We start from the raw sequence: 27,376 nt of genomic DNA on the forward strand, positions 1-27,376 counted from the left end.
CAAAACGATATTCATTTCCCTTGAGTGGCAGAGTGATAAGAGCAGTCACATCCACCTTACCTAATGACAACATACGATCCAAGGAAGGTAGGAAGCCACCTGCCCGGGTGATCTGGGCGGACTGTAGGAAGCACCTCACTGCACTTAAGACACATTGAGAGTTGAACAGAGAGTCAACCAGCACTATACTCGGAATGTAGTCGACCCAGACTAAGTGCTATGAAAGGAAGCATCGTGTGTTCACAGTGTGACTGAAGGAGCTACCCTATGGCGATGGACCCCATGGCATGCTGGGCAGCCCACAGGCCCGGGCTCCTGTCAGAGCCTACGACCCTCACCTGCACAGTGAGGACAGCGATTCATGCCCCACGTGGGGAGACAGGAGATGCTGTGCACAAGCGACTTTATAGCTAGTATGATCCATTTTATTGAGGTAGTTCTTTAAGAGGGTCAAGTAGAGAAACATTTCCATTCATCCAGAGACTGAGGAAAAAAGGTTTCTGATCAACTCAACTCTCCAAATAAATGAGACGCCATATTTACTGCAAATAGACCATCATCTAGAAAAAATATGAAGTGTAATACAAATGCGTACTCTTACTTCATCATAAACACTCATTGTTCCTGAGTGACTCAGAAGACGTTTCAGGATGTTAAAGCCACTCGGGAAACACGGGACTAGCAATTATCACCACAGATGTTGGCGATCTCAGCAACTGCCAGGATCCATGCTAATCCTCTAACGAGGCCTTCCCATCCCAGATATCACATTAGCTTGACGACTCTTTGGCCATGAGAAGAGGACTGCAACTGTCTCCCATTATCTGGCCCTAGCCTTAATGACAGTCCACCAGAGATGCAGTGGGATGGTTAGCGCTGCCGCATGTAACCCCAACATCCCGCGGGCCCAAATGCCCGTGCATCCCGGCCCCCATCGCCTCGCCTGCACCCACAGACTGCCACGCTGTCATCCACATCCTTGGGGCTCCATACTCTTTGCCTGTCCTCTGTTCTTCCTCCTGCTGCTCACGTCAGGGCTCTGCCAGCGCCACACGTCAATACCATCTGGCCACCTCGTCTTGGGCCACCGAGGCCTTCAATGCCCCTGGACCCTCCTGCAGCTTGTCCCAGTCTGCTCTGGCATCTCCAGCGGGAGAGCCCCTTCTCTTCTCATGTCAACCCCCATGGGAGGGGGCCCGGAGGAAAGCTGTATGGGGCCCCATGGTTTGGGCTAGTGTGGCCTCATGCCCGTTAAGCAGAGTGCTCACCGGACGGGCACAATTTCTGTATGTGATTCCTGAGTCTTCTGGACTGAGTCCTGGTGGACTCTCGTTCGGGCAAAGGCCAAACACCCAGAGAACTGGACTCCCCCAGGCCTACTTTGCCGGCTGCAGTGCTGTCCACTTCACAGCCTTCTTCCCAATCATCGGACAAACCAGCCAGAGTCTAAACCCTGACTGTGAACAGGATCTGCATTCCCTCCAAGAAGCCCCTGGGCCCATGAAAATTAGGGGATGTGGCTCTAATAGATCTCAAAGCCCCCAAGCGTTCATGACAACCATTAGAGCTCTGGTGCAGTGAAAATGTCCTGTGGCACGTGCACAGCATGGCATGGGCATCACACACGTTTACCGTGAGGAGGTCACAAAATGGAACTATCTCTAGGGTCTTAGAACAAACAATTAGGGTTTGCTTGCTACGACGGCTGTCATTCCACTAAAACTGTAACAGAATGAAACACTGAAGAGACTCCTCTGTCTTAAATCTCTTACAAACCTCATGAAAACAACTGGAATGTAATATCGACCATCACTCCTCCTGTGTTGTATCACACAGCCAGCAGCACACCCTGTAGTTAATTGGGGCACAAAACAAAGCGGAGACCCCAGCTCCCAAGTACTTAAATTCCCAATTCTCTCAGAACAGGGTTTGTATCCAAGCCTTCCAGACCTCGGGTTATCCCCTAACCTCTCACCCTTCCCACTGACCTTGATTTAACAGTTCTGAACTACAGCCAGTCCCACAGCCGTGGGGGGAGCTCAGTTGGCTCTCAGGCATCAGTACTGTCAGAAACCAGAAATACTCGCTTGTCGAAATTGCATACCGCATCAGTGCTGAGAGCTGGACCTACAGACAGGCCGCACAGACAACCCAGCACACAAGGTCTCTTTGGCTACCTGGGACAGGATGACAATTGACTGCTCCATTCCCAGGGGCAGAAGCCTTGTCCTCATTGATAAGGAAATTTAAATGAAGGTGACAAAAACAACAAAGCCTCAAAAATGCCTTGCAAATAAACTGGAGTGTGCAGGGAAGCCCTTCCTTCTAGTGCTTTCTCTGGACTCCATCTACTCCTGGCAAGCATGCAGTCTCATTTAGTTAAATCATCTCTGTAGACCTGTGTGACTTCGCCGGAAGCAAGCCTGGTGTGCCCGTAAACATGTATCTAGGGTGAGGGGGACACGCGGAGAGCCGGCCTGAGAACAAATTAATCATTCTGCTAAAGACGCCATGATATTCTCAGATACTGAGCAGCCATAATAAATCTGATTTTTTTTAATGTCAACCTATATAACTGTATAAAGTCATCTGTGATATAGATTAGGAGAGTCTTTAAACAGGAAAAATGGGATTTGAGAGGTTGAGAGGTGAATTTATGTAGATACCGTGACAAAAGTTTCAGAGTCTCACTTAATAGTTACTTTCCTTGTCGTTCTCCATTAAGGGGAGTCATTCTGCTCAAAACATCTTCATGAACTTAGAGAACGGGACGCATGATCTGAACATCTAACGAACCCCTGCTACAAACCTATGTCCTTCCTGAACACAGCAGAGGCACTCAGTGACCGGGTCGGACCCGGGCAGCTAAGAGCCCAGGGAAGCAGCACACGGCAATATATCCCCTCAGTACCTTTTCAAGATTCAAACCCCCTAAGAACAGTACCCCCACACCTGGCCCATCGCATTCCTGTGCAGATTTACTATTAAGAAGGTGAATCAAAAGGGCACTACCTGGAATGAACTCTCAAACACTCTAAAAGGTTAGTGGCAACTTTTAAGGATCTTGTAAAAAGTGGGATCTTAAAACAATTTTTAAAAAGCTGTCCAATCTCTCTCAGGGATGAAAATAAAGAGTATCTCTTCCTCATGTAATATGGGGATCAGACACCATCAAGAGGTGTGGGCAAGTGACAAGGCCACGCTGCACACCATTAGGAAAGTATACCGAAGTCAAACAAATACTGTGTGGAAAATCGCACGAAATTCCATTAGAGCTAAACAATGCATTGGTCTGCTTAAAAGCAGAACCCGATTTTCAACGCATTAATTTTGACATCAGACTACAAAAAGGTGTTCATTTCAAAGCACTTAAACTCTTCATTAAAAAAAAAAAAAAAGAAAGATAAAACCAATTGGCTGGCATAGCTTCTGGACCTACTCTGCTCGACAGACAGCCCATATACTTGCTTCGTTTCGTGAGGAGACGGTCAACGGTAGCTGTCGTGATGTCTCTCGGGGCTCGGAGGACTTTGGGATTCAGGCCTGTGGACCGGGGGCCATCTGTGGGATTTTCTACAGCAGCCTGAGGGGACCAGCTACCTCATCCACCGCGCTCTGCAGCCAGTACAGCGATAGATTTTAAAGGGAGCCTAAAGGGACAGAGAACTACCACATTCTCCCGGGACCAGCAATATCATAAACATAAACATGACAATAAGATGTGAAGATAAATGCTGTTCTTCTCATCAAGCTTGCTTGCACCTGCAGTACCTAGACCAACACCAACACGTCCTTCCTACCTCTCGCTGATAACACGTTTTCCTCACCTGCTTCACGGACATCTCGTACATTCCACACACTTTACCAGTCACGATCATGGTCCAACTACCCTGGATATCACCCAGTCTTACAGGTCAACTGCTCTAGCGGAGAGTTTTGGTTTGGTTTAGTTTTGTTTTTAATCTGTCAGCCCTCCTTCTTGAGACAGACAGATCTCAGGATTATTCACTCTGAATGTCACAGTGCCTGCTTCCTTTGGCTAATCACGCAGTGTTAATTTCTTAGGCAAATTACCATTTCACCACTTTTAGAATTCCAGCCATCTGAGTATCAAATACGCCATCAATATACCACATTGGTGTTACTGGGTCAACCAAGAAATACCTCCTATTTTCTCTAAAATAGGCAAAGGAATTTTCCTTAGAAAATGCTGGAAATATACATCACTATTGTCTTTTTGGGTTTTAAAAGAAATTCCCTCATTTGAAAGAAGTTGCATACACTGGGGTGCCTACTTCTCAGTTTCCTCACTACGAGTTACCTTGTATCTGACATTTAAAAATTTCCATTGTCTGGGCCACCGTCCCTATCCTGTCCATCATTACTTCTCTCCTGACGATGTCAACAGTCCATAATTGAACCCCAGGCCATCATCAGTCTTTATCTTCACCAGCCTGTCTCATTCCCTTCCAGCAGGATCATCTTTCTAGAATACAGCTCTGATCGTGTCTTGTCCTACCAAAAAGCTTCAATGGCTTCCTACTGCCTCCTGAACCACATGCAAATTCCTTAGCCTAGCTTTCAAGGTCTTACATGCTCTAGCTTCAACATACTTCCCTAGACATGCCCTTGTCTTTTTTTTTTTTTTGACTTTTATTATTTTTTTGTAGTTCTATTTTTTTATTTTTTTATTTTTTATTATATTAGTCACCATACAGTACATCATTAGTTTTTGATGTAAAGTTCCATGATTCATTAGTTGTGTATAACACCCAGTGCACCATGCAATACGTGCCCTCCTTAACACCCATCACCAGCCTATCCCAATCCCCCACCCCCCTCCCCTCTGAAACCCTGTTTGTTTCCCGGAATCCATAGTCTCTCATGGTTCATTCCCCCTTCTGTTTACCCCCCCCTTCCTTCTTCCCTTTCTTCTCCTACCGATCTCCTTGCTACTCCTTATGTTCCACAAATGAGTGAAACCATATAACTGGCTTTCTCTGCTTGACTTATTTCACTTAGCATAATCTCCTCCAGTCCCGTCCATGTTGCTGCAAATGTTGAGAAATCGTTCTTTCTGATGGCTGAGTAATATTCCATTGTATATATGGACCACATCTTCTTAATCCAGTCATCTATTGAAGGGCATCTCGGCTCCTTCCACAATTTAGCTATTGTGGACATTGCTGGTATGAACATTGGAGTGCATATGGCCCTTCTCTTCACTACGTCTGTATCTTTGGGGTAAATACCCAGTAGTGCAATGGCTGGATCATAGGGTAGCTCTATTTTTAACTTTTTGAGGGACCTCCACACTGTTTTCCAAAGTGGCTGTACCAACTTACATTCCCACCAACAGTGTAAGAGGGATCCCCTTTCTCCACATCCTCTCCAACATTTGTTGTTTCCTGCCTTGTCAATTTTTGCCATTCTAACTGGCATAAGGTGGTATCGCAGTGTGGTTTTGATTTGAATTTCCCTGATGGCTAATGATGTTGAACATTTTTTCATAGAAATGCCCTTGTCTTATAAAGAAACTCATCATAGTTCCTAAAGTAGCTAACTGCTCCCATCCCCCTCCTGAAATTCTACCCAAGTCCCAGTTACAATGCCGCCTCCTTCAGGACGTGCACCAGCAGATGTTATTTCTTCTTTTCCCAAAAGCACTGCCTTTAAACCTCCCCACAATCCACTACCATAGTCTTCCCTGCAGAGGTCTTTGTGCTCTTGGTCTTACTGATCCCCCCGGGGTGAAGGACAACTTCTTAGCCTCAGTCTCCCCAATGTATGTTGTCCATTTCCACCTGTTAGCATCAATGCCTCACATACAGTGGACAAGAATAAACGTTAGTTCAGGGAAAGGCCCAATGTGAGTTTTTTAAACCCTGGGAAAAAAAACCACCGATCCCTAATAATCATGAATCAGATGTGTATTTGTTAGCCGGGACACACCAAAACCTTGGTAAAAACAATACAGGTCACTACTCAGCAGAAGTCTTGCACTAGAAAGCCATCATGTTTCTTAGGAACAACCAGAGGGGGGAACAAGGCTTCAAGGCATTAAAAATAAATGATCTCAAAAGAAAGATGGATGGGAAAAGTCCAAAACATTTAGAAACACAGACCCACGCTCATACCCAAAGGGAGCATCAGACATTGTACACACCCCTTGTTCATCAAGCTTGAGCAGTTGCTCCGAGACCTTGGGTGAATTCGAAGCCTGTCTCAGGCACTGAATGCTCAGCTCTGGAATGACGTACTCCAGAACTTCTTTGAGAGGTAGTCCCCGTGCGGTACCGTGCCTGGCGGTAGAGGGTATGGCGTCTTCTAGAATTGCTCCTCGCAGGGTTGTCAGCTGCAGGGGCAGAACAGAAGATTCCAGAACATCACAGAAGAGTTCATGTTTACTCCCAGTTACTTCTTGAAAGCTTAATTTTTCAGCTGCCTTCCAGAGGGAGAAAAGTCATTCTCCTTTCTGTGTGGGGCAAAAGTGACTATAGCTCTCCAAGGACGGAAGCGAAATCAACACTCAGAGTCTTTACATAACAAAAGGGCATGGGGCTCAGGGATAAGCCAGGAAGGGTTGAAGTAGTCAGGAAGCATGCCTGGAGAATGAGGGGAGCTGGGCGGAGCAATGATGTTCCTGCAGCTCCCAGAGCCAACCCGAGCATGATGCTGAGGAGAGGCTGGAGGTCCGGGGCTGGGCCTGGCCCCCTGCACCTCCCTGCCACCCCTCCCTTCTCTTTTCCTATTGCCCTATGTTCCACACCAACTTTTGTTCCTTTCCTTTCTCTTCTCCTATTTCCCTTTCCACTACTGATGAGCCGTGAAGCTGAATGGGGGTAGCCGCTGACACCCACGGGCAGGGTGATTCAGGGCTCAGATTACTTACTACAGATTCTGCCTTGTGACTGCTATGTCCTCAAATGTGTGATGAAGGCACTCGATGGCCATTATGACACCTGCCCCAGAGAGGAAATCCCAGCCCTGCGAATCAAGGGACCTAGCTCTGACTCGCCCCCCTCCGACTCTGGGAAGAGAGCTATGAGCGGACAAGTGAGGGTTGTAGCAGCGACGTCGGCCACGTGCATTACGCTCTAGGACACCACCGCCCAGCAGCGGCTTGGGCAGCAACGAGCACGCTCTCTCTCTGCACTGGCCGATACGGGACCCACTGACTCCATGGGGTTACTGGGCTCTTGACGTGTGACCAGCATGACTGAGGAACTGTTTTTTGAATTTCATTTAATCACTTTAAATAGTTGCATGTGGCCAATGGCGACTGAATTGGACGGCACAGGCCTGTGACTTAAAACACGTCACTACAAGAGAGGGGCTCTGTCTCCATTTACCCAGCGCAGAACCCAAATCACTGGGGCACCTGGAAAGCCATGCACGTGCACACGCAGGCCCACGCACACGCAGGGGACTAGCACAGGCTTGTGCACACGCAGGTGACTAGAGAGAGCTCTCTTTCGTCTCTCTGATCTGGAAGGAGCCAACTGAAATATGCGTGCTGGAATACTTGCCAGATACACCCCCCTCTAATCACAACAGGTTAAGAGAATAAAGCCTGAAATGCAGGCCAGATCTCCTTCTTTGTAATCAGCATCTCTGCCTGTTTGGCTTTATTCACCTGTTGTTCCCTTTGTACAACAATCCCACTTTTCACCCAAAGCAAGGCTAGCGAGGCACCAGGCTGCGGCGTCGATGTAATGCAGTGTGCGGACACAGCCTGCCACGCTCCCCCGCTGCGGACCATCTGATTTCCTGCATCAGATGTCAGTTCCGACATGGATGGTCCAGTTCGTACGTGTCCTCTCTGAGCCCCCAAACCTTGCATTCTTACCATTTTATCCTTTCTATCATGTAAGCGGGAAGTAAATTCATTGCCCCTTAACATCTGTGACAGGTTTTCAAATTTTTATTGGGAATAAAATACTGCAGGCTCTTTCAGTGATCTTAAATACTATAATCAGTAACATTAAACCTTATCTGAAACAATCTAGCGCAGTAACGTCAGAGGCTTCAGCCCAGGACGGCAAGGACACAAGGCGGCCATTACCTCACTTGTCCTGAAGGCCACTCGGTAGTTGAACTGGGACCCCTCTTTCTCCTTGGCGTCTTCCACCTTCTCCCTCCGGATGCTGACAGCCACCGGGCCAAGGTTCTCATCTATTCCAAAGTAGTTCTGGTGCTCTGTAACAGGAGACAGCAGGGGCATCAAAAGAAAGGAACAAAGGACCAGAAGGGTACTTTTCTGCGTGTGTGTCTAATCTGTGAAAAAAAAAAAAATACTGCATGGGTCTGGGTACACAATTCCCCAACTGTGTTTGATCAAAGTGTTTTGTTTCCAAATCAGATGTACTCGTACATCTCATCTTCCGTTACTTCCTCCTCTCATTGGGCTCATCCCCAGCTCACGGGCAGCAACAGCCCTCCCCTGCCCCCTGCCACCACTGAAGAGCATCCTGGGAAAGAGTGTGCTACCATTCCCAGAAACTGTCCAAAGAAGAACCTAGCTGCTTGAAGACCATTACTGAATGGCTTCCCTCCACCTGGGAAGGTTACCTCCTCTGACCGAATGTGGGTACTCAGACTAGCCAGGTAATCCTGGCGCCCTGTCCGGTGCAAAGCTCACTCCTTCATTACGATGTCACTGAAGTACTTAGCCATCTAACGTGAAATTTTACAAAAGACAGAAAAGACATAAAGGTCATTAGTTGCTGAGGTCAAACTGTATCTACTGATTCTATAACTTGGTTTACTCTGTTCTCAGCTAATCGTGACTGTTACATAAAATCACTGGGCTGCAGGGTTCTAATCCGTACAGTCTCACTGCAGGAACAGATTTTGGGGGCCCTCTTGTCTATCTAGCTCAGGAATCCCCAAGCACACGCTCCGAGGGATGGTCGGGAGTCTCACCACACATTCAACAGTACGTGCCAGGCAGTGTTTCGCGGTGGGGTCACAATCCAAGACAAATTCCCATTTGTGAAGCTAACACAGGAGCCTGAACTCTGCCACGGGCAGGAACCTCACTACTCCGTGAGCAATCGCTCCTGGACTGTGGGACCAAAAGTTCCTCTGTCTGCTGAAAGAAGTCAAAACACTAACTTTTTAAGTGTCATCTTCTGAAAGGACCCAAACTTAACACTCAGATGTGGCCTGTGTCCTATGTCCCTATATGAAATAGGGGGACCGATTACCTGAATGTTTGTTTCTTCACGCAGCTTACGTATTTTTAGCAGCCCCACGGCACCAACGATCCATGCGGAGCAGGTGGGAAACGCAAACCCGCAGGTGGTGCTCATTTACTTCTCAATGAACTGCTACCAGGGCAGGTCCCCAGGTGTACACTCATAACAGCGATTTTTTTTCACCCTCTATGCGGAACCAGACTCATCCCTTTTGACTGTCACCTTCAAAGTTTGGGGCCGTCTTTCCTGACTCTTCATTTTTAGTTACAAAGAAATATAACGAATCAGATATTTATAAGCTTGAAGAAAACTGCAGGTATTCTGAAGTCTTTCGGTTATGCTAACATTTTCTGCCACATTAACTGTGGAAGAAAAAAGAAATGTTATTCAGAAAGAAGAAACCGGGGTGAAAACAGCACCTGCCATCAGCCAGGGCACGCATTACCCAAAGCCAATGATCACTATCAGCTAGGTCTTGAAAAGTCTTTTACTTCTTTTCTTCTTACTTCCACAATCATTTACTTCTTTACCTCGTACAACGAAATGACATTAACACTGTCATTATTTCTCTTCAGAGTCCTGGCTACAAGCAGTAAGTGCACTATTTGGGGGCTGGAGGAGAGTTACTGACTTACTATAATCCTGGGCTTACACAACAGGAAACAAGCCTTTGTGTTTGATGGGTAACAGGTCCCTGGGTAAATTATATGCTAATTAACAGCCAGGTTAACTGTTAACAGACAAGAACAACTCCAGTGAAACCAAAAACACATTGTAAAAAATGCAGGGGTTTGGGGAGAATTGACCCAGAAGCAGTTATTTGGGTTTTAATCAACAGTTTAAAAATATTCAATGAAAACAGAGACTAAAAGTTAAATGTCATACATTATCATTTTATTGAAGGTGGCGTTAGTGACTATTAGACCCACAGCATTATACTAGGTTCTGTGGAAAATGCATCTTTAAACTGAAATGAGTTAAGAATTTTCTTAGCTGCAGTTTGTTCTGACAAGAAATTTCCTCTTTATCTCTTTCCTTCTAAGGCAGATGAGTGAAGAAAAACATTCAGAAAGTGCAAGAAAACACGACCAGTCATCATCAGGCAAAAGCTGCCTTCTTAGAACCCATTTTGACAAGTTACCTGCAAAAATGCTCAAATCGATTCTCTATTAGGCATTTGATGAACCCTACTGACATGAATCCAGTGAGCTTCGAATTATTTTAGGGATAAAAAGAGTGACCGAGTCATCAAAACCCTTTCTTGTGGTGAAATCGAGAGTCCAGATCACGGGCACTGAATCACTCATTCTCACATCTGACAACTAAAAATCCTAGAGCGAGAGCTGCTCCCATATCATCAGGTGCTGTAGGCACAGCAGACGGGGGTCGGCCAGGGGCTGGTGGCAGGGGTGGGGGCTGCCCACAGGGGACACATGAGAATTTTCTGGGCTGAGGGAGCTATCCTGCATCTGGATGGTGCTGATGGTTATGCACCATATTCATTTGTCAAAACTCTTAGAATTCGACACTTTAAAAAGGGTGAATTTCACTGTAGGTAAAGTGTACCTTCATTTTTAAAAATTGGGGAGGAAAAGGTCGATGAGAGGAAGAGCCAGTGGGCCTGGCAAGCAGATGGGTCTCTGGCAAGACAGGAGTCATGAGCGCTCCCCCAGCCCCGAGGACCATCCGTCCACCCCCGCCACCCCTCGGTGAGGAGAACACCTGCTCCTCGAGTATTAGCTCTCTCCCCCCATTTTCTCACACTACCTCTACCCCATACTTGGGCTCTTGGCTTGGCAGGCCTGTCTGCCGCGTGGGGCACTGTTGGCTTCTGGGGGTGTCCTTTCCGCGTGAGCCACCTCCAGGGCTCTCCTTCAGGGTCTGCTTTGGGGCTGCCCCTCTGGCCTCGCCTTGTAACCTAGACGTGTCCCATGGGCTCTACCGTCAGCCCACGGCTGTCTGTTCTGACTATCTGTCTTTCGATCTGTCCGAACATCAGTCTGTCCTTCCATCCACCCACCCATCTTCTCCTGGAAGTTCCTCAGTGACATTACCCCAAACTCTACAGACGGCTCCCCCATAACTCCCCTAACTCATGCATTTACCACCACCACCCCCCGGCCTGGTGTATCCTTCGCTTTTCTGTGCTTGACATTCTCACGTATCCTTTAAGATTCAACCCAAACATCACTTCCACTGAAACTATTCGCCTCACCTCCAGATGAGGCTGAGTCCTTCAAATCTTGGCCTGATATGATAGGGCCTAATAAATGATAAGTGCTTAACGAACTGTGCTTGAATTAGGCTCCCTTGGTGCTGCTCAAAAGTAATGGTCTTCTGAGCCTCACGCAGGACCATCAAAATAAAAACTAGGAGGCAGCTCGATTCCTGCTGGCGAGTGCAGAAGGCAGTGTGAAAGGTCTTGGGACCAGAAATGTAGCAGGTACTGCCCCCATGAGAGAGGCGAAACGGTTTCTTAATACGCTTACAAAACTGAGAACTGATAACACCTATTAGAACAGTCCTACTGCTTCTACAACAAACTGCCACAAGCCGGGGGGCTCGAAACTCCCAGCTCTGGAGGTCGGAAGGCCACAGTCAGGATGCTGTCTGGATTGCATTCCCTTAGGAGGCTCTAGGGAAGAATCTCTTTCCTTGCCTCTTCCAGCTTCTAGAGCTGTATGCCGTGAATTCCCTGGCTCACGGGGCCTCTTCCTCTATCTTCGAATCCAGCCCTAGATCCTGCGTCAGTGGCCACACTGCAGTCTTCTCGGTCCGATCTCCCTCTGCCTGCCTGCCTCTTCCATGGACACTTGGGATGGCATTGGGGTTCCACCCAGAGAATCCAGCATGGTTTCCTTGTCTCAAAATCCTTCGCTTTATCGTATCTGGAAAGCTGCGTTTGCCATATAAGGTAACATATACAGGGTCCGGGGATTAGGACCTGCGTACCCCTGGGGGCCAGTACTCAGTCCACCACACACACTCCATTCATTTGAATTCATTCACTCAAATACCAAGCACGGGCACATCCCAGCGATGGCCAGGCACTGGTAAGTACAAGGGATACAACGTCGAGCGAGACATAGTGCCCTCTTCACCAAGTTCTAGTCCTGTGGGGCTGACGCTATCGGAAACCGACGCCAGTTATGCATTCTAAGTTCTGTGACAGACTAAGCATGAGGTAGCACGGAAACACCGCTAATATCCACTAGAGAACCAACAATCCAGAAGAAAAATGCCACATACGCAAAGCAAACGTCACAAAGCCTGTCCACCCTATTTCAACATATTCATATGCACGTAGTTTTAAGAAGCTGCTCTCCTTGCTCTGCTCCATTTTTCCTCACTCTTAATTCTGTTCCCACAAAACACTTCTTCGAATGCTCTTACATGCTGAGTGTTCTCACCCACAACCACAACGTGTCCCCTCCACCTATGAAGGGTTGTACTTGGTTTTGGTGATGTTTCATAGTTCTCTGTCATTCATTCATGTCTTTCTTTGGATTCAGTGCAGGTCCTTGATGTTTTAAGGTAATATAAATAGTATCTTTCCAAAGTTTTCCATTTTTGTTTGTATGTTTCCAATATAGAGAGAATTCAGATGGGAGATTTGATCATGTCTCCTTTTAGTTTGACCAGTTTTTGTTTTTGTTTTTTCTTTTACATGTTCTGAAGCTCCAATTTTGGTGCTTGGAACTGACCCTTTTATCATTATGAAATACCTCCGTTCATCTATAGTGACCCATCTTGCTTTACAGTCCACTTTGTATTGCTTTGATCAGGTGGGGCCCCAACTGCTCTATTGGGGGAACCCCAGCTATTAGTGTAGGGAGGTCTTTTGTTCTTGAGCCCATCCATGGCTCCAGGGAAGGTTCTCCATTCTCCTGTCTGGAGACAGCCCAAATAAGGATACAGGTTGGGCATCTCACTGTGTTGATTTTCACTTACTCCTTACTCTCTAGTTCAGTGCCCTAGTCCTGCCCTTAGCTGTGCAGATGTTCAACTTCTCCAGAATAAATCTTCAGCTTTCCCCCCTGGGTGGGGATGAGTAGTAAATGGACGATAAGGGAGAGGAGAGAAAACCCAGCTTTTTAAACATATTGAAGTGGTCCCCTGCTCTCACCCCCGCCCCCAGCTCTTCTTCCGAGGTACCTCGTTCTGCGGTACATGAACTAGCTTCCTGATGGCCTGTCCCTGCCATTCCCCCCACTGCTCCCAATGCTGGAGGGGTGGCGTTTTCCCATCTGCAAAACTGGTCTGGCTCTTCTGTCAGCTTTGGCGTACCTTGCCTTCCACTGCCTCTCCCTAGTTCTCTTTATTCCTTTGTGGCTTTATGCCCTTTGTTATTCCTTCACTATTACTTTTAGCAGCGTTTTGGAAGAGGGAGAGATAACATGTGTCTCCAATTTGTCACACTGAACTAGCAGTCCCAAACTCATGTACTCTTAAATGCCTACAATTCTAATAAGCCTGATTACTGGTTTCTGAACCTGGGCTATGCTAACTTATCACCTGTTGAACCTTGGGTGAATTACATAACCTTCCGTAACCTCAGTGCCAGCTCCCGCCTGCCTGCCCCCCAAATATATGCATCACACTTATCATCCTTAATCTCAGAGAGATAATTATAACTGAAGACACGAATGTTACTGACAAAAACCTAAATCACCAACAAAAAAGGACTGAACATAAAATAAAAAGCATCATGGGGCATTTTGACTTTGAGCCCAATAGCCTACAAAGTTCAAGGGTCAGCCTGAAGAAGATTCACATTTAAAATGTCAAAATGCCGATCTATAATCACCTAGAGGGGCTACCTCCCATTCATGGTGGTCTTTTAAAGAATGCGGTGCATATATTTTACTGAATGATTTCTTTTTTTTTTTTTTTTAAAGATTTTATTTATTTATTTGACAGAGAGAGACAGCCAGCGAGAGAGGGAACACAAGCAGGGGGAGTGGGAGAGGAAGAAGCAGGCTCCTAGTGGAGAAGCCTGATGTGGGGCTCGATCTCAGAACCCTGGGATCATGCCCTGAGCCGAAGGCAGACGCTTAACGACTGAGCCACCCAGGCGCCCCACTGCGCCACCCAGGCGCCCCTACTGAATGATTTCTATCAGAAACCATATATTTTTTTTTAAACTGGGAGAATTCAAAATTTGCATATTCCCTTTTTCACTGTAGATTAGTGAAAGAACCTTTCTTCTTTTCTGTCTGCCTCCCCACACTTGTTTTCAATTTTTCCGTCCCCGTTTCACACAGACACACTCTCTGAAGGCAAGCCGAGAGATGACGTTCCTGCCACTTACAATCATCACGCCTTTGGACACGCCAGCTCCGAGGCCCCCTAGCTGTTCTTTAAGGGCTCTTGTCATGCTTTCAGTTAGCCAGGGGATAGAGCAGGTTACCTGGATGGGTCTCGAAAGGAATCACAGTCTTCTGCTGCACAGCGTAACATGCATAGCGTATAGCCTGCACATACCATGAAGAACAGGGTAGACTCCAAAGTCTCCAGGAGGGAGCCAAGGTAACCCTTTTAAATGACACCCTGGGCCCCACCCAACCCCGGCACAGCTCAGCTTGCTCACCTGTATCATGTGAGCCTTCCCATCTGTGGGCAGAGGACAGTGAGCAGGTGCCCCTCATCCATGGGAGCCTGTCCGTATCCCAAGCACATGATTTCCATAAAATTGCTTTAAGAGTACATCAAATAAAATCCTTCCTTGGCAGAATGGAAGCAGTGAAAAGACTGGAGAAGCTGAATGAAAATCCACATATCATGCAAATACAACAGGGCAAGATTTTAAAAATCGGTTAACGAGACGGCAGTGCAGGAAATGAGATTTGGGGCATCGATCTCTGTGCTTTGGCTAGTCAGAAAAAGAAAAAAAATCTAACTCAGAAGACAAATAAATAAATAAATAAATGGACAGGGGCCGCCTGCGACCCTGGCCCAGAGGCTGCTTCCAGGTGCTACAGTATCTTGGAAGGGACACTTACCAGGTTCGTCACTAATGAATTGACCAGGTGAGGATTCCAACTCTGCGGGGCCTCCCGAGGTCAGATCCATAAAAGCAGCGCCCACAGCTCTCTGAGACCTTACAATTTCTCAGGGGTTAGCCCTGCACGGCCCACAGCACCATTAACAAGTCCTCCAAAGCCAGGGGAGGCTGTAGCCCGCAGCCCTTTACTCGGTTAAACGTGCACAGCAGAAGCTTTCTTGCTGTCTTTCCATAAACACAGTTTAATGTGTCTTCATTCTTTCAACAGCAAGCTGATCACTTAACTGTTGGCTCACTGCCTACCCGGGTTACGTCCGGGGCTGCAGGTGGCTGCTGTCTAAATTCCCACTTTCAATGTATCTTCTTTCACCTTTCCCCCAAACAACAAACTGTGTGTCTGAATTTTAGATCAGCTCCCCTATTCAAAGCTCTCTGAGACTTACAGAGAAAAAAAGTCAACAAGGGACAAGGGATGGATGGATGGATGGATGGATGGATGAGTGAATAGAACAATGGGGCCTGCTTTTGCGGATAATAACATGAAGAGTCATTAGATAATTTCAAGAAACCTCAAGCTCCATGCTCATGTTTCAGGGATTAAATTACTGAATTTACCATGATGCAGAAAAGGATGTATTTTTGCTACACGAAGGCTCCTTTGACCAAAGTATGAGCTAAGCTTGAAAACCTGAGGCGTTACAGTGAAAATAACAAGATTTACTATACCTGACATAAATGAACTCATTTCCTCCTCCCTACTTTTGAGGAGGTAACCCCATTTCACAGATAATATTCCTGAAGCTAGATGACTCACTCGAGGTCACGATCTGGGGTGACAGGGAGGATGCACGCCCTAGGTGGGCTGGTTCTAGGACTCTCTCGTGCAAAGAGTGATGAGAGTCATGGAAAGCTTGAATTCTAAAAATCAATTAGTGCGTGCACGGTAAAATGAACACAACTTACAGATGAGCCAACAAATCTGTCCTGAACATAAGGACAGTATCTTGGGAGACACCGTTTTAGGAAAACCTTGAATAAAAAAGGGAGAGACTGGAGAAAAAAGGCAGCTGTCAAAGGCTTCCTTCGATAACCCATAATTCTGAGTGTTATTTGCTACCAGAGTGGGAAGGAGGACGAGAACACTAGAAGAGCAAGAAAAATTTCACTGAGAAGGGGGCAGTGGTCCAGCTTTTGCATTTTATTTAGATGGGGCAAAGAGTGAAAGAAATCTTGGAACAAATACAAGGTAGGTAGATTTCACTAAGCTTCCGGGTGCTCTGAGACCTTATGCTCCAAAGCTTCTGACTTGTAACTTTCTGTACCAACAGCAAACTGCAAGGAAGTTTCCCCAGCGAAGCACAGAAATATTACAGTATCAATCCCTCTACTCCTAGGGAAATAAAAAGAACAGGAGTTCCTCCTTCCTTAATAACCGAAAAAGACTCTGAGGCCAAAGTGTCCACAGGAGGAAATCACATGCAGTCCTCCTCAAGTTCCTAAAACTCGGCAACAGGCGGGAGCCGTGACCTCCCCGCTGCCTGAGAGGTTCCCACCGCCGGCCACAGGGAACTGATACCACAATAACCCACGGGGCTGAGTGTCCCGTGCAGCTGGGCAACTCCTCTCTGCTCAGAGCCGGTGGGGCCTCAATGGGAGCTCTGTTCACAGAGGCCAGGCTGGCGGGCAGAAAGGTGAAGAGCGGAGTCGATTATGTCCGCTCCGGGAGGAATGTGGATCCCAGAACAGTCCTATTGTTCGGTGGTCCTCAGTTCACCCGTGTGAATTTAATAGTGTCCAACTCCCTATTAATTTTCTTCAGTGACTGTATATAACCAGAAGGGGGGAGAAAAAAAGAAGCCACCAGGCATGAAATTCAGAGCAAATGCAGCCATGCATCGCTCAGCAATGGGGTTCATTTGATATGTAAAGGTATACGCCTGCCCACAACTGTCACATTTGTGAAATTTAAGTGAATGGGCTTGGAATGGGGTGGCAGACTTCACCAGACACCTTGCCCTGGGGCCCCCTGCCGTATGGTTCTCTTTACTTTTCCCCTCCTTATCTTTTAACCATTAAAATAACGTACTGCCCCTTTAAATGATGTATCAGCGGTGTGGACAATAGTTTCTTTTTAGACAGAAAGGTCTTACACATTTATTTAAGAACCACTTGGGGGAGGAGGAGGCATGCTTTGTGACAGGCACTGGTTCTAATCCCTTCACAGGAGATATTATTATGATCCCATTTTATAGACGATTAACCGAGGCACAAAGGAGTTGAAGGACTTGCAAAAACTCACTTGGGACATGAACCCAAGAGACTGGCTTCAGAATAGTCTGGGCTCTTTACCTTAAGTTGTGCTGTCCTGTACCCCCAGCTCAAGGCCTCCAACCACAATTAGAACGCATGCGCACTTTTCCCTCCTGGCAAAAAGGTAAATCTCCAGCCACCAAACAGCAAATTGGTATTGGGAGAGTTAGTACACACATTCTAGAAGAATCCTTTCTTTTTATTTGTTCATTTAGCAGACGTATGTACAGATATTATTCCTTTGTTAAAATACTAATGACATCAAAGACTACTGGAGAAAGAGGTGAGCTTATATAGAGCTGGTCAAGGGTAGTTCGTAAACATGTGAACTTGAAGATTCTTAGGGAAAAGAGGCTCTAGAAAGAACTCTTGGAAGTGTTGCAGGTGTAACAGAGGAGTTCATTCTCAGGTGGTACCAATGGCGCAGCCCGGGGCCGGGCACAGACAAAGGAAGGGGAACTCAAAGCTTAAAGGCTGGCATCTTGGGGCAGAAATGGACCTTGCAAAGGCCGGTATTCATCCTACATTGTGGCGAGGATATGGCTTTTGTTGGAGGCCTGGTCCACCTGGAAGCAGCTAAAAATTCTTCTCTGGGAAGTTCCCATCTTTCCAAAAAGAATTTCAATCTGCCCACACCACAGAAGCCTTGTAAAGCTAAGATGGGAACGAGAAATCAAAGTTCTCTCTGGCACATTTCTTTTATAAGAAACAGAGAAGAAAGGAAAGCACAGGCGAATGATGGAACCAGAAACCCCTACAGCACCAGACAGAAGGGAGACAATTGGTCATACTAAGATTAGCTTTTCATCTACGCGACAAAACCTGCCCTGTAAAACCAATTCAGCTCCTTTACAGAGAATTTCTAAAAGTTACATATTTCTTTCTTTGGACTTGTTATAGAAAATCCCATGGGGAAAAAATGAGTTGGGCATAAAGCTTTCTTCAGAGTTAGTTTGCCAGAGATTTTGGGAGCCAGAGAACCCAGAGTGCCCCAAAGAGCAACCCACAGCCACCTGGGCTCAGCACGCAGATTTGAGGAGAAATTCAAAGGGAAAGTCTGTGCATTTCAATAAAGACCAAAGAAAGTATAAATTCTAAAGCCAAACAATTCCCCTGCTCTTCTAGGTAAATTTGAGAAAAATACTCCTGGCATTCTGCAGATGTGTGTAGAAAGGGCTGTGGGAAACTGACATTTTGTCAATTTTACTTTACTTGAAACACACAGTGGCCTCAGCTGCTCACAGGAATCCTAAAGAGTTTAATAAAGTAACATAAACGTGTAAATTTGTTACTTTTAAGAACTGCCCGTAAGTTCTTTTTGTTGTAATTTTAAAGATGCTCGTGTTAAACCTATCAGAATTTATGACTTACATTTAGAAAAGATTTGAAGCAAACTATTTTTAAGCTGGTTTGATTTGTAGAAAAGCTCGCAAAGATAGTGGAGTTCTCCACACTCCTGGCTCAGTTTCTTAGTTAACATCTTAGTTTCTTTGGTACATTCATTACGTTACAAAAACCAACACTGACACTGATACTGATCAAGTCCATCCTTTAGTCAGATTTCTGCTTTATTAATATCCTTTCTCTTCCAGGATCCCGTCCAGGAGACCCCATTACAGTTACTCGTCATGGCTTTTTTTTTTTTTTTTTTAATATGCTCTCGTAGCCTCTGAGTTTCTCAGACTCTCCTTGTTCTGGATGACCTTGGTAGTTTGGAGCAACAGTAGTCAGGGATTTTGTAGAATGTCCCTCGGCAGGGATTTGTCTAATGTATTTCCCTAATCAGACTGAGGTTATGGGTTTGGAGGAAGACCCCAGAAATGCCATTCCCATCATGTCAAGGGTATAAACTAACTCCCTGACCTACTAATGCCGATGTTGACCTTGATGACCTGGCTGGGGTGGTGCTTTCCAGACCTCTCCCCTGCAACCTTCCCCCTCTCAGTGCACTAGCCCTTGGAAGGGAGTCACTACGACATACAGCCCACATTCCAGTGGAGAAGGATAACTGTCATAATTTTTCAAACTTTATGAAATTAAAACATCTTTTATAATAATTTATTTTAAGTAAAGATCTGTTTGTTAAAATGAACATTACTGTATTTGACAGGAGCCGTTTCGTAGGTATACTGCACCTAAGAGAGGAAGAAATGCATGTCCCTTTATCACTGTACTTCTATCAAGCTGATGGGTTTTTCTCCAAAATAAAGCAAATACAGTCATTAACTCTTCTGCCCAGATCATGGCTGGCAAATACCTGGCATCTCCCCATGCACCCAAGGCAGATAATGATCATTGATAATGGCTTGTAAAATGCTGATGCAGCTTTACACATAATAACACAGAAGGAAGATCATCCAAAGCAAGTTCCACAGACAGCAATAGAAGGTTCCATTTACATAAATTTATTTGCATCAGAAAAAGCCTACAAAGATAAAGAGGAAACTGTTCATGGTGATTATCTCTTAGGGACTAGGGTGATTTTATTTCTTTTTCTTTCGCTTCTTTATTTTCCTATAATGATCACATAATACTTCTACGCCGTGTAAAAATCCTAGACCGAAAAAAAGGTACATTTTGCCAATCTTAGGATTTTCCCCACATTAAGAGGACATGTTTCTGCACCCACATAAAACAATGTCCCGATGATGGTTCAAAGATTTAGCCATGTTCCACTCCAAAGTCATCCAAGAGACCTAGCTTTATCCTCTTGGCTAGTCTGACCTTTCTTTACCCAAAAAGGCCATAGTCTGACCTTTCTTTACCCAAAAAGGCCATGGTCTGCCTTCTCGAGCGATTCTTGTCTAGAGCTGCTCTGGTCCGTGCGACTTGAAGGAAGGCAGAGAATGGTTTTAGAACTCCCAAGTAACTGCAGGGGCGCAACTTCCTGACCACGACAAGACTTGATGGGCACTCAGGGACCCAGGGGTGTCTTCACTGTCCTGCAGCTCCACTCTGGCCCCCCCGGGGACAGCCCGTTGCTGGCCAGCGGTGCGAAGTGCCAGGGTCCAGCAGAGGGGACGTCAGCCACTGTGCCATGAAGGAAGCTCAAGGGTATCCAAACAGACTCACACAACCACAATCCATCTCAGGGGCCCTTCCTCGTGGCCTGCCTCACGAACGGGAAACTCACAGAAGAGGGAAACCGTGATTTCACCGGGACTTCCATGAGGGAAACAGGTGCACGGCAGGCAGCACCCAATTTTCTTCATGGGCATGGCCAGCAACAGTGAGGAACTTTCTCCAGGGTTCCCCGTGCTTGCTACCATCTTGCCCCACTGTCCCTTAAAAAGCTGTTTTCCCGGAAAGCTACAGATGGATTTGCGTGGACAAGTGACGGACACATGGGTTGCTGTGGCTCGCCACTCCCCGGCACAAATCCTTCTGCAGAGTTCTTCACAGCTGTTCAGTGGTTTTGTGTCACAGGAGCACACCTCGGCGTAAAGCGCAGCCATCCCACGCTAACCACCCAGTACAGACTAAGCCACCTCACGAAGACTCTGTACTTGCAATAGGGAGCCACTTACTTCTTTGGAAAATGAAATTTCACACGGAATGGTGGAGCATGAAGAAAAAGAAAAGGCATTCTGGGAAATATCAAGAGATCCCTGAGCACCTGCTTCCAAAGAGAAAAAAAAAAAAAAAGTGAAGGGAAAAGAGAAAAAGGAAAAGAACAAAGCTGCCCACAAACACACCCGATCTGGGCCAGGCGGCCCACGGGCTTCTGTTTTTAGGTCGTGCAATGATGTTCCTGCAACTGGGGGTGTGTTTGCAAATAAGAGTCCAGAGGCTAAAGCCAGGGTGCGAGCCGGCTGCCTGTCTCCATTCCCATACCATGGAGGGGGTGGGGGGAGCACTGACCCATTGGGGAACCGGCTGCTGCCCCTGCCTCCAGCCCTGCATGGCTCTGCAGAGGGACCAGCCGGGGCAGCATCGGCTGGAGCCAGTTTCATTCTGAGACACACAGGCCCACCGGGCAAGAGCTAAAAATAGGAGAGGGCACGAAGAGTTCACGGCTGCAGGGCGAGAGCAGAGGGGCTGGCTCAAGTCCTGTTCTCTCCTCGGACCCATCAGCAGCCACAGCAGCATAGCCCAGTGCTGCAGAACCCTGATGCCAAAGCGACCTCAGGGATCGCTGCCCCACGTCCTCATTCGGCAGGCTTGGGAGAAGATTCTAGAATTCACTTGCCTGGTGCATTTACAGAACCAGAGTGAGCCCAACGCCCAGGGCCCCCTAAGCCTTATATCTGTATCCACGTACAACTCACCCACAGGGTGTCTGCCCTCAAGTTCTTCTCTGGAGCTTATTTAGAATTTCACAGTCAAAGCTAACAAGTCTGCTGACGTAACTGCAATGCCCTGGAAAATCCTTAGCAGCAAATTAGAAAAAGCAGAAGAAATACACCACTCCCAGCCGCTCTTTAAAACTACCCGGAAGTGCCAGTTGAGAGTTCAAGAAAAAAACCTACAAAATGCAGTCAAGACAACTAAACAGAATCCAGCACCTAAAACCATCTCTAGGAATAGACCCTGAGGACATGAATGATGGTGACCCTGGCTGCAGAAAGCACCCGCTGCTCATTCCACGTACGTGTACACATGTATTTAATGCGCATCAGAGTACGGAGGAGCACTACGTCTCTGCATAAACACACACGCACACATCCACACGCACATATATGACTTTCATGTTCTGGTATTTTGAACGGTGATCCACAAATGATTTACAAAACTCAGCTAGCCAAAATGACTCAATGCCTGAGGATCTCAGAGTATAATAATTCTAAGAGACTATTTTATTGCTGGCACGGATAGCCATGGCTTCATCAATTAAAAGAATCTTAATTAGGAAGCCTATTTCTTCGTGGCCTCCCTTTCCAGAAATAACTAACTTCCACCTAGAGACCATCTTGGAACAGCACTGTGGAATGTGCTGCTGCCGGATGAACACAAGTGTGAGCGCCACACATGCTTGCACAGCAGACACGAGCAAGAAGTCCAAGTTTCCACGAGTTCAACCGGGGGGCCGGGATCGAGACGAGAGCCCGGGGACACACCTGGGGGACCCAGACCCGTGGGCAGAATTATTTCAGTCCCATTATGTCATCACTATGAAAAGGGACACATAACTCAGAGATATGACCGGTTGTAATGCAAGTGCCTACTTAGCCAAACTGCTTACCCAACTTCATAACTGTTCCACCCATTTCTACGATTTCATAATATTAGGATTATGGACGACTGGCTAAATCTGAATTGATGCAAACAATGAGGACATAGCTTATGGATGTAACAACTGCGATTGCAATCTCTCTGGCGTGCAAATTCGTTCCATGGAGAAAAGTTTTAAAAAGGCTCCAGGGACTGACGTGGATGGAGTGGCGAACGGGGTCGGAGTTACACCCAACCCATCACCAAAAGGAACCAACTGGAGTCAAAGATGACACGCAAACATTCTGAAGCTAGACACCGATGCGGCATAGAATTCCAGTGCGGTCAGCTCGCGGGGAGCCGCACCCGTGGCCGAACGGTTTATTCACCAGGCTGGCTGGGCCCACCTCCGCCGCCTCAGCTGCTCTGACAAGGGGATGCGAGCAGGGTGGCCAGGGACACTGAACACAGAAAAAGACAGCCCTGAAAAGTATCCTGCCCTCTAAGGAAGGGGCTCAGGTGGCAAGCCACACCCATCAGAAGGCAATGGGCTGCCCGGAGCGTGTTTCATGGAACCTGTGTGGCTGACAGGTGTGGGACCTGTTTCTTTGTAGAAGTCTCCAACAGAGCAGATTTCCTGTCCCTGCGTTAACTAAGGACACTTATTTAAAGGCTAAGGATTCAAATTCATGACTTCTGAGGAATGCATCCTTCAAACCCAAAAATCTAAATAAAAGTAAACGCTATTTCCCAGAGGATTAGAGAATTTCTCAAACCACAATGCCAAAGGATTATCTGCATCTTGGAGTTTAAGGCCATCTATAGGACTGAAGGAAAACGATCTGTCGACCATGCTAATTCATACATTCTTGCAGCAAAGATTTACCCAACACTTCCAATGCACACAACAACGCACTAGGAGCTGTGAAGACAGACGTGAGAAGAGGAAGCAAGGTGTAGGAAAAAAGTACAGAAGCGTCTAGAGGGGGGGAACTGCCTGACAGAATCATCCACCGTAAACAGTAGGAGAGACTAATCAGAGGAAGAAGGAGGGATAATGTTTAACCAGGGAAGACGTCCCGGTGAAGGTGCCGCAGCTCAAAGCAGCACAGCACGACCCGCCCGAGACACACGCGCACACTCCGGACTCTCCCTTACCTTTCCCGTAGAAGAACTTGCGGTAATAGTAGGCCCCGAGGTCAATGTGCTCTATGATGTAGCGCTTCACTTTCTCCCTGTGAATGGGCTGGTTTTCTCTGGGCACTTCCAGGACGGAGACGCCTGCGTTTGTGCAGTGGGAGCTCAGAGAGGACTCGAAGGAGCAGCCTTCCCCGGAACTGAACGATGACGAGCTGGCCCGAGAGAGGGCGATCCTCCTGTCGCCTTCCCCGCCGGTCTCGTTCCGAAAGTAAGGACAACTCAGGACGAGCTCGTTGCTTTTCCCGTCGCCTTCATCGGCATCCAGGTTCTCCTTGGAGTTGAGATCCTCCTTGCTCCCCAAAGGGGACTCACAGTTGCCCGTCTGGCCTGCCGGCATCTGGGTCTGGGATGCTGCCGAGGCCCCGGTGGTGATGTTTTTCCGCTTCCCCACGTTGGCCCTCGTAGCCATGGCTTCATTGATATTAAACAAAATGCTCTGGACATCATAATGTGCAAAACACCGCTGACAATTCCAAGGGCGAACGCCCCGCTCCAGACGCCCGTCTTCCGGGTCACACGTGAACTTGAAAGTTTCGTGTTCACTTTTAACAGTCCGAAGCTTCCGGAAGAGGGACGTTTCCACTGACTCCGACTTTAACCTTCGTTTGAAAGGCTTGTCCCTGTCTCTCCCCATGAGGAGGGCACTGTCCATGTAGTCTAATCCTGAGATGCGGACAAATTCTCCTCTAGAAATCTGTGCTGCGGCGTGGAGGCTGGGTGAGATCGCAGGATCGCAGGGGAAAAACTCAGGGAACCCAAAAGGGGCCATCGCTTTGTGGTCGTAATTCTCTACGCGGTACCCTCGGAGCATGGCAAAGAAGTTCTCACCAGACAAGCCCTGCCGGTCAATGGACGATGTGCTTCCGTACTCGCGGTGGAGGGCGGCCCCGGTGTTGGGGTTCACTGCGTTTTGGTCTAAGACATCTTCAGCGTCGATGTCGCTGATGGTGACATCACTATTGCTTCTCTGTCTTATGGGGTGCAGTCCTCTTTGAGGAGAGTGAACGAAGATGTCTCCAATGGTGTACTTCGCCTCCACAAAGTCCAGATCGAGCTGCTCCTCTTGCTGGCCATCGCTCTGGTCGTTTTGCCCATTGTGCGTGATGGATGTGACGCTTTCGTAACTGGTCTGCGACCGGCTTTCCCACAGCGCCTTGCAGGCTAGCTCCTTGGAGCAGTCCTTCTTGGGAGGCCACTCGCACACTCTTGCTCTCACACCCATCTTGGGCACAGCTGGAGTACCGTTAGCTGGTCCACCACTCTCGGTGGAATTTGGCACATTTAAAGAAGTGGCAGGGCCCATGTTGCCATTAATGGCTTTAAATTTTCGAGCAAAATAATCATCAGACTGCATGATTCTGGGAGGATCCTTGAACTTCGAAGAGGCTCTGCCAAGCTTGTGCTTCTCTTCTTGTGACTGCCTTGGGTCACTCATGTCTGCCGAGCCAAGAAGCTCCAAGTCTCACCAGCAAGACTGAGCTGAATCTAATTACATTGTTATTTACAATGCGATCGTAAATGCAGATATAAAGCCTTCCTCTATAGTTGTATTTTCTCTTTTTAACCAAAAGCAAACAACATCCTCAGAGTACGGTTTCTCCAAAACCGGCTTGCTTCTCAGTTGCTGAAATACTTTTGTATACCTCTGTCCTTTTCAAGAGCATTCCTTAAGACATCTGACCTTGAGTATTTCCTTCACCTGAATTAAAACACAGAAAATAACCATTAACAATTTTTGTAGCTGAAGTTCAATACACTTTACATATGGTTTCTCATCTGTCCTTCTCTCCAACTTCTGCCCATCCCCAATTCCCCCGAATTGTCACGAAGTTTCACGTCTCCATTGTTCATACGGCTCCTTCTCTCTGGAACATTCTGCCTTCTCACTCTACTTGGCTGGCTAGACTTTATACCCCAGAATCAAGCAGCACCCTCTCCAAGAAACTTTCCCTGAGCCCACATCTGAGCAAAGAGTGCTTCTTCTGTGTTCCCACAGCACCCACGTCTACTACACTTAACGCTAGCAGATCTCCTTATACTCTTACTGACTGGTTTACTGACCAGTCTCTTCCACTAGCTAACTTCAAGCTCCTCTAAGCCAGGAACATAACATGCCTTTCATCTCCAGACCAACCTTAGCTGTTAATGTGTCCTGGCTGAAATTAAATAATCAAACAGCATTTCAATGAGTTATAGAGTAACACAATGGTCGTGTAATTTTTTGAGGATTATTATACTTTCTTTCAAAATATTTAAATTCAAAATGTCCAGCGGCAAAATGGTGAATACCAGGCATTAGCAAATGAGTTTCTAGAACGTGGTCTCTCAATCAAGTAAGAACTTGCAGAGATCCCCATTAATGTGGGTAGGAGCCTTGAAGAATTTGGTATCTGAGCAAGTGAACCGTTCTAGTTCATCATGCCACTAGCAATTTGACAAATGTGCAGGGGTAAAATAAAAGCATAATTTATCTTTATGGTCAGTAGAAACTTGACATTTAATCGACTTTTTTCTTTAATTACAAATAACTTTTTCAATTTATTCTATCTTTAATTAGACAAAAATATTTTCCAGGTATAACATATCTTCCCAACTTACGGGAAATTTACTACTTGTTGGCATAAGAATGAATGAACAACTCTAATTCTTCTGAAAATAATGATGGTAATAAAGGTATAACATAGATCATTTCCCTCCGTCCTCACCAAAGCATAAAAAACAACTGCAATTCTGTTAGAAAATATTAAAATTTCAACGAGCTGAACAGTATTAGAACTTTTTCCAGTGGGTTATTATTTTTTTTAACGTAATCTCTGCTGCCAACATGGGGCTCAAACTCATGACCCTGAGACTGAAGAGTCACACGCTCCACCGACTGAGCCGGACCAGGTGTCCCTCCAATGGGTTCTTAATGGCCTTGAGATGAACATGTGGTAGTCCCTTGGAATAACTGATATTTTCTTATGGCGGCCTGCTTCTCCCTCAATGGAAAAAAATCAGTCCGGACATGATAAGATGCTGTCTGTTCTCAGGGCAACTTCATAACTGAGGAAATATAATGATATTCTAGGAATTGGTAAACAAAGAGAGAAAGCACAATCAGACACTTCAATGCACCAGATCAGTGTCTGTCCATGGTTCTCAGAAAGAGAAGGGAGATGACTGCATCTTACATATGTCACTTGGAATCCTTGTGTTGAAAAGGACCACAGATGATTCTGAATTATAGTTATTTCCTCTACAGTTTAGGCTATTACAGAATCCTTTCCTGGAAACTGAAAACTGACAACTGATATATGAAAGAAAACAATTTTAATCTCTAAATTCTACTGATAATTCTGCTGCTCTATGAACATAACAAAATTTGAAAGCTTACGAATTACTTCCAAAGGCTGGTACAGAGTTATGTGAATTCTCAGCAGGCGTTAATAGGACATTCATTCTCTATTAATTTGTAAGTATCCTGTCACGGAAGGAAGAACCATTCCCAATGACACCACCAAACTGTGTA

General features: G+C 46.6%; 1 protein-coding gene across 14 annotated transcripts in view; it reads right to left on the reverse strand.

Moving 5' to 3' along the window:
* Positions 1-27,376, reverse strand: part of SIPA1L2 (signal induced proliferation associated 1 like 2) — a 213,397-nt gene that overhangs the window by 81,418 nt on the left and 104,603 nt on the right. For all 14 annotated transcript variants that reach the window (XM_057308329.1, XM_057308323.1, XM_044386057.3 and 11 more), the window contains 3 exons: positions 23,824-25,564; positions 8,066-8,199; positions 6,167-6,355 (listed from right to left, as the gene is read on the reverse strand). In XM_057308329.1, the coding sequence (XP_057164312.1) occupies positions 6,167-6,355; positions 8,066-8,199; positions 23,824-25,300 (1,800 nt within the window). In that variant the 5' untranslated portion in view covers positions 25,301-25,564. The remainder of the gene's footprint in view (positions 1-6,166; positions 6,356-8,065; positions 8,200-23,823; positions 25,565-27,376) is intronic.

The sequence above is a fragment of the Ursus arctos genome, unplaced genomic scaffold (genome assembly GCF_023065955.2).
Source record: "Ursus arctos isolate Adak ecotype North America unplaced genomic scaffold, UrsArc2.0 scaffold_7, whole genome shotgun sequence".
NCBI classification, from domain to species: Eukaryota; Metazoa; Chordata; class Mammalia; order Carnivora; family Ursidae; genus Ursus; species Ursus arctos.